The sequence below is a fragment of the Hyalella azteca genome, unplaced genomic scaffold (assembly GCF_000764305.2).
Source record: "Hyalella azteca isolate HAZT.00-mixed unplaced genomic scaffold, Hazt_2.0.2 contig2480, whole genome shotgun sequence".
In the NCBI taxonomy this organism is placed as follows: Eukaryota; Metazoa; Arthropoda; class Malacostraca; order Amphipoda; family Hyalellidae; genus Hyalella; species Hyalella azteca.
In genome coordinates, this window is record NW_025932753.1 from 75,555 (window position 1) to 92,149 (window position 16,595).

The following is a 16,595-nucleotide window of genomic DNA, read 5'->3' on the forward strand; positions in this document are numbered from 1 at the left end:
GAGTGAGTCTCCATGACAGTCCTAGAGTGAGTCTCCATGACAGTCCTAGCGTGAGTCTCCATGACAGTCCTCGAGTGAGTCTCCATGACAGTCCTAGAGTGAGTCTCCATGACAGTCCTAGCGTGAGTCTCAATGACAGTCCTAGAGTGAGTTTCAACGCAGAAATGAAGCGTGATTTGTGGATGCTGCCTCATGCATTGTTTTTACCGATGCTAGAAAATGCCTAAATTTGTGGTGCATTCGATCTTAAATATTTTTTTTAATTGCATCTCTTGTGACAAATTATTTTGTGCAACAGAGACGGCGTCTCTGTTGCTCGTTTTCTCTGGCGAAGCATTTGCATGCTCTGGGCTATATTGGTCAAAGCTATATATATTATACACATATATGAACCCAAAACCTTACTCTTTGTGCTAAAGTACATCATAACTATCCTGTTCAATACGATAGATAATAATCAGTCTTGCTTTACGTTACCAATCACTCGCATAATCGACGTTCTGGCGGCAATCACTTTACTTGCTCGCTTTGTTTGTCCATTTAAGCGGCTTGCTTGTATTTGGCTAGCCCAAGAATTTGAAGATTCTCAAACGTACTATCCAGAACGTTCTATGTTCAGCGTTCAGGGTAACACATGTATGGAAACTGAGATATCCGGCGCATACAAGAGATTTAAAATGCAAAACAAAGGCATATTTACCAACCAATTTTGTCTGATGAATGCGTCAGCTGCCGCACGCGAAGATCTTTGTGTTTGTCTGCAGACTTCTTATATTTGCGTGACATGAACACTCATATTCTGCGTGACATGAACACTGATATTCTGCGTGACATGAACACTTATATTCTGCGTGACATGAACACTGATATTCTGCGTGACATGAACACTCATATTCTGCGTGACATGAACACTGATGAAGATTATCTTGAATGTCTGCTATATGCACGCATCTTGCAAGCATCAAAGACGATGAGAAGAAACGGATACGGAATTTTTTAAATCTTGTACAATTTTCAATCGTTTCCATGGGTGTTGCACTTCAGTTTTATATAGGAGGATTTCAGCTTAGAGGAATTCAGCAAGAATGTGTCCAGTGAGCGCCGAGTTCAATGCCAATCCATTGTTCATACAACGCGATCTTCAGCGTTCTCAAGGAAAAAAAATTTTGTAAGAGTTTATTGGCTAAATGATTTCCAGTCGTTTATTAAAGTAAGCATTTTATTCCCAAGACATTTTTAGATTTCCTGCAACAATGTTGATTTATTCATTTTCTGACTAAAATAAATGAAGCATTATGCCCAATTATTTCTATGTATGCTCCTTTTAGATGGAGGTTCTTGATTTGGTAGGAATTGCACGAAATACGTCGACAGAATTTCTCTTTCCTAAATTGAAATTTCCGTACGGCGACGCACTGAACCTGAGTAATGGTAACTCTTCGCTGCTCAAATCCAGTACTTTTAAATTAGCCTTATTCCACGTAATATTATAATAGCAAAATTAAGTCCTAATTAATAATAATAATAATATAATAATAATAATAATAATATAATAATAATAATAATAATAATAATAATAATATAATTGCATTATTAAATATCAGAAGTCATTGCAGAGTTCCTACCGCCGAGTGAGCCTGACGAGCCCGTCGAGGTCGAGTTCGCAGTCTACGTCCAGGACATCACCTCCTTCAACGCTGCACACATGGAGTTCCGGTGTGTATACAGAACACAGCTTTTTGACAAATCTTAAGACTAATTTGTTGAGTACATATGCGTTGATGACACATGTGATCGTTGATGATCCATGTTTTTATTTCTTTTGTTCCCGCTCTGAAGTAAATCAAATTTACAATCATCAACAGCTAAATTTTCTTGGTTTACTGACTTTACTTCGTACAAACGTGCGTAATAATCCTATTCATGTTTCCCGGATAAGTTACAAGCTGCTCTGCCGTTAAATCATCATGAATCGTTATTAAATTACTATAATAATCATGATTTGGGACGCAGGATTGACCTCATCCTATACATGTCGTGGGAAGACACACGACTAATCCTTGACGACTCAGCGATGGTCAAGGACCGCCTCTCCATCGGCCCTCTGCCCTTATCAGCTTACGCTCTTCAGTACCTCTGGATGCCTGACCCGTACATTACTAACTCCAAGAACGCAGGTAACTTTTATCTTTTGCCATTATACTTGAAATTTTGAATTTTTTTCTTAATTTCTAACTTTTTAAAGTTTAACTTGTATTTTTTGCCATTAAACTTGAAAACCCCGTTTAGTTTCATCAGTATATGGAGCTCTGAAATTTAAATCTATGGAGACTTTTTGGCACGCTCGTTAAATTCACAATTTTCCTTATAATATTCGTGATTGAACATTTTTATTTCGATTCTAGAAATTGCTTGGCATATTTATTATTTTCTACCCTGAATAATGCCCGTGGTTTTTTAACCCTAAATAATGCCCGTGTTTTTTACCCTGAATAATGCCCGTGACGGAGAGACTTCAGCCCAGGTGTAAGATGCTTAATTTATGGGGCAACCTTTTCGCTTTTGTTTGTCATTTTAGGACACCGGGTACTCTTTGGTCACAAAATCTTATTTCATAATGACGAACATTTTTATAACAAAGGCCGGTTTTCGACGACCGATCGACGTTTTGAACTTCTGAATGCTGTCCTTTGTGATTGAAGGATAGAAACAATAGATAATTAACTCGTTAATGTTTGATAGTTTTAACACAATTGTGCACGAGTTGGCGATTCATGGTGAACGATGCAACACAAAGGTTATTTTCTAGCCACCTGCGTACTCAATGTTAATTTTGTAAAGGCAATCATAGACATTCATGGGATAGAACACTATTCGTAGTACTATACGAAACGATTGAAACGATTCCTTTCAAGCTTTAAGACGATAATAATTAGGGTTCCTTGTAACATTGTGGCGCATTGCTATTTTTTGTGGCGCTGCACGAAAACTTTTCTTGATGGCGGAGAAGAAAGCAGCCTCGGTACCGACCTGAGTCTGCTGCAAGTTAATGTCCACTAATGACCAGTGCAGTATTGATTAATAAGCTGCATCGAGGAGAAACAATGAGCAGTAAATTGAGCAGCTGTCAAATAGTCCCTTTAAAGAAGAGAGTTCTTGAATTTATTGCGCTACAATAATTTATGAGACGTTTACTTTACTCACGTTAAACAACAATGCTATATTAGTGCTTATTTCATTTATTAACATCAAAACATTAACTGTGTTGCAAAGTGTGAAACTGCGTCGAAATTCTCAAATTCTGCTACCAAATTAAAATTGTTCAGCCGAGCGATTGCATGCAGTAGAGCACACAATGAACGCTTGCACTCTTATCTGACAACAGACCCCAGGCTTATTCGTATTTGCAATGACCTCAAGTACAGAATATTGTCGTTTCCTTCATCATATTAGCCTTTGATCCCAATTATTCCGTTCCTATTCAGAATTTTTACCGACATTGATAGCAATCCCATGAACTGTTCCTAATTCTATTTTCTTATTAAGTGGTGTTTAAAATCCCCATAATCTCCCGTTTTGCTTCAATCACTGCCAGTGACAGCACTTGAATAGGTCGCAGCTGCAAACTAACAATTCTATTTCAAACAAAATTTTCGACGAAGTTGTGCCTGATTTTGAAATTTTTGACGATAATTTTCGCATTTGAAATGGCGTTTCGCAATTGAAATTATTAAATTAACATTTCTTCTAGAGGTAAAATATAGAAGCGCTGTTTCCTCGATTGTATGAGTTTAAACTGTTCCAAAAAAAGCTAGATTAATATTAAATCCTTGAGTTATTTCATCATAGACTTGCATTTCCTTGGGTTAAATGAGGTCCGTGCGCCGTAGAAAGGGAATCAACTTGCTAGACTATACCACGATATCAGGTTAACTTGGCGCTGCTCTGGTTTTATTGCGCTCTATGTAGCAGGTCAGGTTAACCTGGCGTTGACATCATAACGAAACTACTTCTTCACGAACGACGCGGATAATTGACAACGTTGTTTGTTCTTCAAACAAACCAATCCACTTAGTTTATCACGTTATCAATGAAATTATTCACATGAACTAAATTTCATTAGAAACTAAAGAGAATAGAGGCAAAATTTTAAATTTTAAATAATTTTATTTTTAAATGATAGTTAGATATTTAGATTAGCGTTTAATTATCGCTTATTTCAACGTCAGATGCCTGGTTTGTTATTGACCGACTACTAGGTTTGCGTAGCTATGATACGTACTTCGTCCTGGTGATGAACGCGCGTGTTGATTGGCTCCGATTATGTTGATTGGCCCCGAGTGCATTGATTGGCTCCGAGTGCATTGATTGGCTCCGAGTGCATTGATTGGCACTTTGATTGGCTCCGAGTGCTTTGATTGGCTCCGAGTGCTTTGATTGGCTCCGGCTATGAGTGCATTGATTGGCTCTGGCTTTGAGTATTGATTGTAACTAATAGCCATGAACGTTTTTGCCCGATGTATTCTGCCTCATTCTCAGCGTCAAAAGGTATCCAAGAAAGACACATTCTTTTAGGCTTAGCTCATCATATTAGTCTGTCCCATGATATCTTGTCCTAACTGTGATGCACTTTATACACTGTGTAGGCCATCCTGACTCAGTTTGACTCTGCAAAAAAGAAGGTATCATTTTTAATTGTACAAAGCGTGTGACTATTTGGACAATATTACCCTTTCATTTATTTGACTAATACCGCCAGTTACTGTTCAATTAACGCATAGGATGCAATTTCAAACAGTTGGCTCATTATACACTCAAAAATAAAGTGCAAATGGAAAAACTGCATCGTTATTTGAATGAAGTCTTATTCATTTATCTGAATGTAAACTTCAACATATCAACCCACATTCAACATATTAACCCACATTCAACATATCAACCCACATTCAACATATCAACTCACCTTCAGCGTATCAACTCACCTTCAACATACCAACTGAACATATGATCCGTGCCCGGCAGCCGTGACATCGCTGACGACGATCTACGCAAGTCTGAACATCCACAGCAACCACACGGTGCGGTACAGCGCGCGCGTGTTCAGCCTCATCTCCTGCCAGATGGCCTTCCAGAAATACCCCATGGACGTCCAGACCTGCCAGATCCCCCTGCAAAGCTGTGAGTAATCCCACAATTTCATATATCATTTATTATTCAAGATCATTTTTAATACATTTGTGAATATTCGATCAATCAAATTCATTCATCTGTCCCCTCCAGGAAAATGACGTTGAAACCACGTTTATTATGTGTTAATTTCGTTAAAACATCGTTTAATAAACATTATATCAAAATAAGATGCCTGATGATGAACATTATTTCAACGTACTATGCTTGGTGGCTGCTATTTCTATTTTTGGACCGTATGAAATGTTTGCGGCTCGTGATGTATGAAATGTTTGCTCGCACACGTGAACCCTGCACAAGTGAACCCTGCCCTCGTGAACCCTGCACAAGTGAACCCTGCACTCGTGAACCCTGCACACGTGAACCCTGCACACGTGAACCCTGCACACGTGAACCCTGCACACGTGANCCTTGAAATTGTGAATAGATAGGTTTTTATGCCCTATTACTTGTAAATTTAGGTTCTAATTGTGTTCTGTGCTTTCAATTGTATTAACTTGTGACTTTCTATGTATGTTCTAGATTCTATGAACTGACGATGGAGCTGGACTCCGAAACGTTTTCTATAAAGATATGAATTTTTGTGGACTATTCTTTGCTTTTAAATTTTTATAAAATGAGATCTTTTAGATCAGACTGTCTATAAAATGAGATCTTTTAGATCAGACTACCTATAAAATGAGATCTCTTAGATCAGACTATCTATAAAATGAGATCTTTTGGATCAGACTACCTATGACATGAGATCTTTTAGATCAGACTATCTTTAAAACGAGACTTTTTAGATCAGACTATCTATAAAATGAGACCTCTTAGATCAGACTACCTATAAAATGAGACCTCTTAGATCAGACTACCTATAAAATGAGACCTTTTAGATCAGACTATCTTTAAAATGAGACCTTTTAGATCAGACTGTCTATAAAATGAGACCTCTTAGATCAGACTATCCATAAAATGAGACCTCTTAGATCAGACTACCTACAAAATGAGACCTTTTTGATCAGACTACGGTATCTATAAAATGATACCTTTTAGATCAGACTATCTATAAAATGAGACCTTTTAGATCAGACTATCTATAAAATGAGACCTTTTAGATCAGACTACCTATAAAATGAGACCTTTTAGATCAGACTATCTATAAAATGAGACCTTTTAGATCAGATTATCTATAAAATGAGACTTCTTAGATCAGACTATCTATAAAATGAGACATCTTAGATCAGACTATCCATAAAGTGAGACCTCTTAGATCAGGCTATCAAAAGATAATACCTGTCAGATCACGAAATTACCGAAATTTTCGAACATGAACTAAAATTTGACCTCTTATTTCAAGAGATAATGACTCTTAAGTCAACATTGTGGTATAAAGTCAGACGACATTCGTGCGAATCACATGTCAAAACCATGAAACCATCAAGTCTTATCGCTACAAGCCTGTTTTACCGGCACAAAATGTTGTTTTCAGACATGGTTTGTTGACATCGCACCTGGTTAGTTGACATCGCGGCAATTTCGCCGCGCGCTAAATGATACCTCCATTCAAAATCGAGGACAGCTGCTTCTCAGAACTCTAATGATTCCGGAATATGGAAAACTTGAGTTTGAATCTATGACATGATTATACTTTGGGATTGTGGTTACATACCGTGAAAATTCACTGCTGTATACTTGGATTATTATGCGGATTTTGAAGTTGGATTCTCATAAAACTTTCAGCAGGTTCATGCAGGAACTGGAAAAAAATCTTAAGTTGTCACTTTCGGTTTAGATGATTTTAGATGAAAAGTACTGATTTAGATGATTTAAGAAAAGTACTGATTTAGATGAAAAGTAGTACTGGAAAATCATTCGATAGAAAGCGAAGGTGAACGGTTTCCACGACGACGTTCATACTCGTAGGTGTATCTGAATACGAACTCCAGTGCTGTTGTATTTACTCTACGGAATTGGCTACCAGTATTTAAATATCTCTATTTTTCTTTTAAATCCATAAATACGTTATTTAAAGAGTAAAATTTTCGGGTTTTTATCTTCTTGGAACGGTTTCAAGTGAGACCTCTTAGATCAGGCTATCAAAAGATAAAACCATTCAGGCGATGTTTACCAGCAGATCTTATCACAAATCAATCATTTTAAGAAGGCTTCGCAAATTTTCATTTTCTTGATTTTTATTCTGATTTAAATTTGTATTTGTTGATTTTTATCCTTCTGCAGGATAGAAATCTGCTGACATTTATGAAGTGAATAGAATCATCGCTGGTATACACTATCGATCTCGTGACCTTTGGCGCTGCATAGACCACGCCAACACCTGTCCAAAACTGAGCTCATTCAGCCAACCTCACTTCACTATTATTCTGTGCTAAAAAAACCCTAGAAATTTTATTTTGTTTTGTGTTCCTGTTAACAGAATCTTACGGCAATCATTCAACCTGGTGGAAGGTATCAAAGCGAAAACATTAGCGAAACCTTGCGAAAACAAAGCGAAAACCTTGTCAAAAAAATTCCAGACTTATATCATTATCCGGCGCCAACTTCAGAAACCTTACAAGTAGAATTTTGTCAGTTATCTGTTAATGATATTTGCAGACAAAATGATCACTGCATGATCGATCCATCTCAGTGCAAATATTGACGGGTCGCTAAATGTTTATAATATTTAACCTTGAAATTAGATTAACTAAAGGTTGCCAAAAGCTAAACTAGATGTAAGTAAACACATCTGGAGCATTGCCGGAACCTTAGGCTATATGATAACAATATGCATTACGTGTACGTAGATCATTCAATCTCCATTTATTCACTACGTACCTCAGTGCAAGTCAATATCGTTTCAATGTGCAAATTACAATCATGTACGGAAGCTGTCTCCTCCAATGCTGATAACGTAGTTCATAAAGAAATAAATTTACCTATCAAATATCAATGCGAATTTTCTTCCTCCATGCATGCAGTAAAGGTCCAGCAGATGGAACGTCTTTTTTTGGTAAAAAATTTAATGGCAAAAATGCACGGAAGTTTGCGTGAACTTCTTTTGTTTGTTTGGCGAGCGTATCAGCGAGCGATACCGAGAACAATTAATGGAAGAACTTTACAGGGCTGCATGCATTTAGCCGCGCTTGGTACACGGTACAGAGCTCGGGTCTCTGTTTGGAGAGTTCGTTGCCTAGCGTCAGAGCGCGCTATCATGAGGTTTAGTACGGCCGCTACCATGATGTCATCCTATGTTTCATCTCTCAATCTTTATTTTCTAAAGTAGATATTTTCTGATTTGAATATCCTTGTATTTCGTAAACAATTATCAAGTATATTTATAAGATCTTCCCTTGTTTACGTTGCAGTCAAATACTCCAGTCTCCCCTTGTTTACGTTGCAGGCAATTAATCCAGTCACCCCTTGTTTACGTTGCAGTCAAATACTCCAGTCTCCCCTTGTTTACGTTGCAGTCAAATACTCCAGTCACCCCTTGTTTACGTTTCAGTCAAATACTCCAGTCACCCCTTGTTTACGTTTCAGTCAAATACTCCAATCGGCTCATAAGATTCAAGTGGCGCAGCGACCGAGCGGTTACTATAAACCCGGAGCTCAAGCTGCTGCAGTTTCAGGTGCAGCTGAGCCGATACTTCGAGATAAACAAGACCATAGAAGAGTTCGGAGGTATGTGCTCTGGTACATGTCTTCAGCAGATACGTGTTCTCGTGGGGTACTGGTTTTGTTGACGTACATGTTGTCATGAGGTACGGGTCTCTATGAGGTACGGGCTTTTATGGGGTACGGCTCTTTATGAAGTACGTGTCTTTATGAGGTACGGGTCTTTATGAACAAAATTTCTTCATTATGCATGTGTAACTACGAGGATAATGTCATTATGAGATCTTGCCATAATGGCGCCCTTGCTTTGCAATAACGACCGCGAATTTGTGATGTATGTAAATTTTTCCAGTCTTGGCAGGAGAAACTTTGAGAACAGCTCTAATCAGGCTGATGATCACGTGAAACTGTTCGGAATTTCGATCGATATCTAAATAAACAAACCTATATATGTAATGAGTCTTAATAAGATTTGTTATATCCTAATACCTTAGACTATTCACAAATAATCCCAAAAACTCATGTGCTTTTCGATTGGTGGTTTGTCAGCTGTTGGTGGGTGCACCGATGCATTGTTGGAAAACTGGTACAAGCTCGCATGTAACTCAATTTTCTACTTAACCAGGCTACGGAAGCCGATCGATGTCGGCTCTTACGTTCGAGTTCAAGTTTTACCGCTTGATCGGACATCACCTGCTGCAAACTTATACTCCGTCCTTCCTGATGGTAGCGCTGACGTGGTATAGTTTCTGGCTAGGGCTTGACGCTGTGCCGGGCAGAGTGACGTTACTTACGACGTCTCTGCTCACCACCGTCACGCTGTTCTCTGGTATCAGCAGAGACTTGCCAGCAGTCGCCTATATTCGGGTGAGACTCTTAATAATTCAAGTTTGTTATGAACGATGTCAATACACGTTCGTATATCATTAGTCTTCTGGAATCACAAGTTCACTAAGAATTTAATATAATAGAAAACGATGAGTAAATTCACCATATCTTCCCATTATCATTGAATGATGGAGATGGCGTCTGAAACATTTTCGCGAAGACTCGGTGAATTTACTTGTCGTTGTCTTTGCTTTTAAATTCTTAACTAAGTCATTTTGAAGTGGTCATCTATGCAGAGGTGATGGGAAAGGAAATTTTCTCTTTCGTGCTCCTATTTTTGCGTCTGATGGTAACGAAGCACGAAAATTTGATGCTGTTAATACGAATTTTCACTTAATATTAGCAATTTTACCGATGATCGTAATTTATTATATATTAACTTAGTGCAAAGATTGCATTAAATTACGGAGCGTGACTTATTCATTGCTTCTTCTAAGGTTCAATCTTGATTTTGATTTCTGATTTTCGACGAATTTCATACCAAAACGTTTTTTGTTCAGTCAATAACATGGGTCTCAGTTTGCTTGCTCGTTACTATCTTGTTATTCACATGTTTATTAATAAAATCTTATCTCATTTGCCAGGCTATCGATGTTTGGATGTTTGGCTGCATTTTATTCTCGTTTGCCGCCATGTCCGAGTTTGCCATCTGCAAAATGATCAAATATGTTCACGAGAAACACGTTTTTCGTTCCATCTCCGACGTGAGTAACCAAATTAAACTTAAGTTTAAGCCTTTAAAGTAGCCAAGTCTTTACAACATTGGCATATCCTTATTTTGTAGGAACAATAATTTTTGTCCATGTTACTGATTGCCTTTCAAGTTGTTGTTCTGACAGCCTCGTAAGTGGAGTTCTTTGTTCATTTATTGTTCGTTAATATTTGGAAATCAGTTGCCGGTTCGTTTTGAAAATTTGTTGATATCATGTTAGTACTAATATTATATTATATTATATTATATTATATTATACAAGGACTACTACACACAGGACATGCATAGCCTATGTCCAGCCTCTGCTAGCAGAGGCGATCGCCTACACTATGAAAATGCTGGTGTTTTAGTGGCATCAACAAATGATATGCCCATAATTGTTTCATACAATAGTATTACAATGTGTGTAGTAGTCCTTGGTCAGAACCATAGACTTTTTGCCAGTTTTGAAGTTCAAATTATATTATATTATATTATAATATATTATATTATATTATATTATATTATTTTATATTATATTATCAGTCTACTTATATCGCAAGTTCACAACGAATTTAAAAGCACAGAAAACGCCAAGCAAATTCACCATATCAATATTGAAAACGTTTCGGAGTCTAACTCTATCATCAGTTCGACAATCTAAAAAATGAATACAAACATTTAGAATTAAAAAATTTGTATTAATTTTTTAAATTGTCGAACTGATGATGGAGCTCGACTCCGAACGTTATCAATATCGATATGGTGAATTTGCTTGGCGTTTTCTTTGCGTTAAATTCCTTTTTAATATCATGTTGTCATATGCCTTGTTAAGAAGGGGTATGCTACAAGTTATTTTCAACTCGCAGAACAACAAACCTCAAACCAAATCTGGTGGCGGTGGCGGTGGTGGTGGCGGCGCACCAAACGTTAGCGTCGTTCCGGACTTTTTCCACTCAAGAAATATAGGAAGCTTGGCTCTTGTCGCGCAGTATAGCCAAATGAGCAAAAACATGAAAGCTTGGGCCCATCCTGGCGATGCTGACAAAAGCGCCGACACACCAGATGCCGGGGCTAATGTGAACGGCAAAGACATCAATCTGGTGAGTTTGTGATCGTTTTGCTCGAAAATTACGCTTATGACGTGGATAAAATTATGTGAGATTTCATTTGCTTCGAGATGAATCGCATTAACTTCGAGATGAATAATTGTATGATAAATGTTTTGTACTTTAAGATGAAGTTTTGGAGCTCATTATTTTTAAAATGTTATGTGAATATAAGTTCTACGATATACGTAAGTTATAAATTAACGTCTATCACTTTTCATATTATAATATTTTTAGTTATAACGACTAATCATTCATTTATGTGTGTACGACTTCAAATGCAAATTATAGCACTTTTAGTTTTTCAGCCCTCATTCGTCTTTCAGTGAAATTTCTGTCAAGTTCTGTCAATTCTTTTTTTTATCGAAAGTCTCAGAAGACGTCGTCGGTGGGACCCATGCCCTTCCCACGCAAGAAGCCTCGGGAACAGCTCTTCCGCCCCCCAAATTACCCATTCAGAATGGCAAGTCAGCGCGCTAAGCGCAGAATATGGATGAAGACCATTCGGGATATTGAATTCCAATGGGATGATCCCATAACCGGCGAAACCAAGATTCTGTGGGAGGAAATTGATAGCTTCTCTAGAGTTGTGTTCCCATGCGTCTTTTTCGTGTTCTCTGCTATTTACTTCACTGTTCTCTTCCTGCTTTAATTATTGGTGCGGGTCGCCTGCCAAAGACCACCACTGCCCTGGATGTAATGGACCATCATGATTCCTGCCTTCGGGAACGTAGCCTTCAACACTTCTGGACAATCATTTCCAGAACATGCGTCGAACCAACCCTCGGTCGAACGGCCGCTCGTCGAAGGACGATAAATTTTGGAACAGAACTATGCTATCTGAAACCTAGCCTCGGATGCGGTGAACGTAAAATTACGTAATTTAACGATGCCCGGAAGTCATATTCGATCCGCGGCCTGGTGGTGCACGGCAGGTTTTATGCGAGGCCGGAGGAGGACAAAGCCGAGTGATTCCCGGCTGATTGGTGGATGTCCGGAGAGATCCAAGGCGCTCGATTTAGGGCTTATTGGTGCACAATATTGGTGGTGCATGGCTGCTCTTCCATTGTTGCAACCCTTATCAAGATACCAATAAGCAGGCCAATTGAAATAAGCAGGCCAATTACGGCCAGCTTATTTCAAAGAAAGTAGGGAGGCATCACATTGATGTTCCTCCAGCGCCGCTCTTCCTTAGCCTTGCACAACATATAATATCCCAACAGCCTACTTGTCTTTGGCATCTCATCTCAACCTCTTAGAGAGGCTGGGATGTCAATTCATTGTCACGATGACAGAAAAGATAAGCTGTGTTGCGTTAAATTAACGTGACAATGCAAGAGTGGCCAAGTAAATGATCTCAATTTGCAGCGTCCTGAGAAAAAGTTTAGATAAAGTTTTCGCCTCGGTTGCGTTAACTCGTAGAACTCAAGTTTATAACAATGGAAGTGTGCAAAACTTATCAGATAATCTTGCGGATACATTATTACGAGTCTGGTTACTTGTAATAAGGGAGATATTTTTGATGAGGTTACTTCAATGACATTCTGCATTCGCCCGGAAATTTTGGGCGCTTAAGCCGAACTTGGCTATTCATCAGCTCCGAAACTAGTATACTATTATGTTCAAAAATAGATATCTGTTAGCTATGTATCTTGGACACCATTATAGATTAACTTAGTTTAAGGCATGTGAGAAAGTGTGATCTAATTGCGGTGAGGACGGCAGAATTTACCAGATGTTATTGTAGTTCTGCGCAATTATTCTCCGATATGTTGATGTTACTTCGATGTTAATTTGTCAATGAGATAAGCTATAGTACGTTCTTCCTGGCGCGATCAATCAATTACCTGTGCAAATGCTACGCCTATATTCAAATATAAACTTATAATTTCCGTTATGTCACTGAGATCAGCCAATGTACTGCCAAATGATTGTGCGTCAGTTTTGTCATAATGATATGAGTATATGACCAACAAACAGTTAAGCGATGTGTTATGTTTCTGCATGTTGTTTGTACGTACGTGCCATGATTTGCTTGTAGTGAGAGTGACCGAAGACGTTGTTCGATATTGAAGGAAGTGAATAATCCTATTGTGAGAATAATTTCAGATATCATCGTTCTTTATACACGTTAAATCATATTAAAAATATACAGTATAATGCAATATTTTTTCTTAAAACGAACTAAATTCCTAGTAACGTCAATTTTTTGTTATAATCAAGCATGGCTAGTATTGAAAAATGGGACCCAGTTAAGAACTCCAACGTGTTGCAGAGCTCAATATCGTCATGACGTCATCAATTACGAAATAAACCAGCCTAGCTTCTATGTCTCAACTTAAATTAACTGAAGATAACTCAATTTAACTGATGTAGTGTAAAACAAATTCTAAAACAATGGTAAAATCATACTACACCGCAATTCATCCATTCTGATCATTTAATTCGTCCATTCTGCTAATTTTAATTCGTCCATTCTGATCATTTAATTCGTCCATTCTGATAATGAGCTGATCTCAACAAGCACTTATAGTAAATATACAAAGGACTTACGAACGGAGCGTAAGAACTGTGTATTTTCTGCACAAAAAAAAATGTGAGCAGCAAAATATGAGCGGCTATCTTAATCTAAACAGAAACGGAAGCCATGATCTAAAAGAGATGTCGGACAAATTTATGGCTGGACTCGCGGCCGGTCTCACGGCCAATATCCAAATTCAATGACCAAGGATTATCTCCCAAACTAATTAACGCAGCTCGATAGAACTTGCTAGACGTATTCATTATGACCTAACGGTGATGTTTAGCTCATGAAAAATTTTCCATTTCCCCTTCATTCACGAGTTATACGGCTATACGTATACGTACTCTTTGTCAATACAAATTTAAAATCAGCCTCAGAAATGCCCATCGTTTCTCCGTATGTCCGTATTACTCGCGAACGAAGGCAAAATCGAAAAAATTGTCACGAGCTAAACATCACCGCTAGGAGATTGGGCTTGTATATTCTAAGTTACGTTCTAATCTGTTAAATAGTTTAGGAGAAATTTCTTGGTCACTGCAAATTTCAGGGTAAATTGCTTCATAACTCATGAATGAAGGTGAAATGGAAAAAACTCGCAAACGAAGGACAAACCGAAAAAATTATCACTGCTAAGCATCACCGTTGGAAGGGAAGGAATATCATGTCATCAAAGTTTTGTTCAAATCTGTTCAGTAGTTTAAAAGGGGTGGATTGCTAGAGGTCAGCATAGCCCAAGTCCACAGTGCGATTCATACAGCTACCTTCCCGAGCGCAACGCAGCCGGGCATCTTCACGGCTTTTGACACAAAGCGCCCACCACAACAGCGCCGTTCAGTCACAGGCCGGACTCCGGAGCGCATACAGGCCGGAGCACAACTGGCCGGAGCGCAACAGGCCCTACCTTAACAGCTACTCCTAACGTAACCTAACCTAACCTGAGCCGCCTGTTGCGGTAGGGCCTGTTGCGCTCCGGCCAGTTGTGCTCCGGCGCTGCGTGCACTTATGGCTGTGCACTCAGCACTGTACAGTGCACACTGCTGAGCCCAGGCTGGGAGCCTCGTAGTGGCGAGTGGGAGCCAGGGAGGTGTGCAGTGTGCTGCCTGCATAGCCAACCCGAAGCTTTCAAATCAAATTAAAAAAGGACCATGGGCATGCCATTGAGCATCGACATCGATATTGTCCAGTGCAAGCTTCATATCAGCAGCCATATACCTACATGATATTCGGAAATAGTATTTCTTCTGTATAAGTATCACTATCTCAGTCTAGGTATCTGCAAGCTTACAGGATGGGACTGGGCTTGTAATTTCACACCATTTTAATTGGGTCAAGTGAATTCACTATAATCAAATAAATATAACTCACTACTCACTGCAGTGAGTGACAGAGAGCGCATTTTCTTGTTGACGAAAACGTGAAGTCATGGACGGATGGTCCCGAGACGGACATGACGAGCACAATAGGCCTTAGCGCCTTTTTATCCATAATGATAAATGTGCTAAAAAGGTAATAAAAAAACATCTCATGATCTCTGAAAAAGAAAGGAATAGGTATTTAAGTGACAACCATCATACTTTTTGGAGAAATAAATCATAGTTTTGAATTTGATTAGGAAGCATAACGCGGACTACAAAAATCTGAAGTGTCCAACACACCGCACTTCACGACGACACTATGATATACGTATTTCACCTTGTTTAGAGTTTCTATCGAGAGTTCACAGTGAAAGGTGGTGCTAATTCTATTGAGACCAAATCTGCCGGCTTCCAAACGGTGTGTGTTTGTTAAATTTAACTAACTGAAAACTTTTGTCTCTTATACCCTTGAGAAGTGAATCTAAACCGCCACCCAGAAGACAAGAGAGGATACCTCCTAAATGGAGGGTCGTCATGAAAATGACAACCCTTCCGCAGAAGGGAGACCCAAAGAGGTCGAACTGTTGAGTTTAGACCATTACAACTTGCAAGAGGGGCCCAAGGGCCAAGGGCATGGGGCCTTGCGAAGGGTTAAGACCGACGCACGGCGGTGGACCGATAAGTACTCACAATAATTCCCTGCCACCATGATCACAATTTTCACTAGTACCATTACCATCACAATTAGAAATTTTACATCAATGTTCTGCAAAGAATGAGAATTACTTTAGGAATAATTAATTATTTGAGCACTTAACTACCATTCTTCAATAGACTGATAGTGTAGTGCGGCACTATAAAGTACTCTAACAGCGAAGTAGCACTTCAAAGTCTTTCTGCATACAAATCAGTAGTGCGATACTAAGCGACACTAAACATTGTAGAGCTACTTCGAAGTGCTTAGTGTGATAGTGTCTGTGACGTATTTAGCATACCAACAGGACACTTCGTAGTGCATAGTGCTAGTGGCTAGTGCCCTATTTAGCATACAGGCCATTTACTTTTCATTCAGCTGACGCAATACGACTCACCACGTGTCGAATATTGCCACACACAGTGACGGAATATAGGGATTTGGTAGGTTTCCATTCTAAAGGCTTTTTAATAAATATGGCAACATTTTGTGACGTTTCATTGTTGCTGATTCGTAGTGAAGTGTTTTGAGAGTCACGTTGGTTTCT

At 38.8% G+C, this 16,595-nt stretch overlaps 1 protein-coding gene across 1 annotated transcript in view; it reads left to right on the forward strand.

Annotated features, from left to right (window-relative positions):
• The window catches only part of LOC108679541 (glycine receptor subunit alpha-4), a 14,725-nt gene extending 2,541 nt beyond the window's left edge, over positions 1–12,184 (forward strand). The window contains exons 3-10 of the mRNA XM_018168183.2: positions 1,617–1,716; positions 2,014–2,177; positions 5,023–5,178; positions 8,713–8,853; positions 9,413–9,654; positions 10,260–10,379; positions 11,236–11,469; positions 11,846–12,184. Of these exons, the coding sequence (XP_018023672.1) occupies positions 1,617–1,716; positions 2,014–2,177; positions 5,023–5,178; positions 8,713–8,853; positions 9,413–9,654; positions 10,260–10,379; positions 11,236–11,469; positions 11,846–12,127 (1,439 nt within the window). The 3' untranslated portion in view covers positions 12,128–12,184. The remainder of the gene's footprint in view (positions 1–1,616; positions 1,717–2,013; positions 2,178–5,022; positions 5,179–8,712; positions 8,854–9,412; positions 9,655–10,259; positions 10,380–11,235; positions 11,470–11,845) is intronic.
• Positions 12,185–16,595: the final 4,411 nt, after the last annotated feature.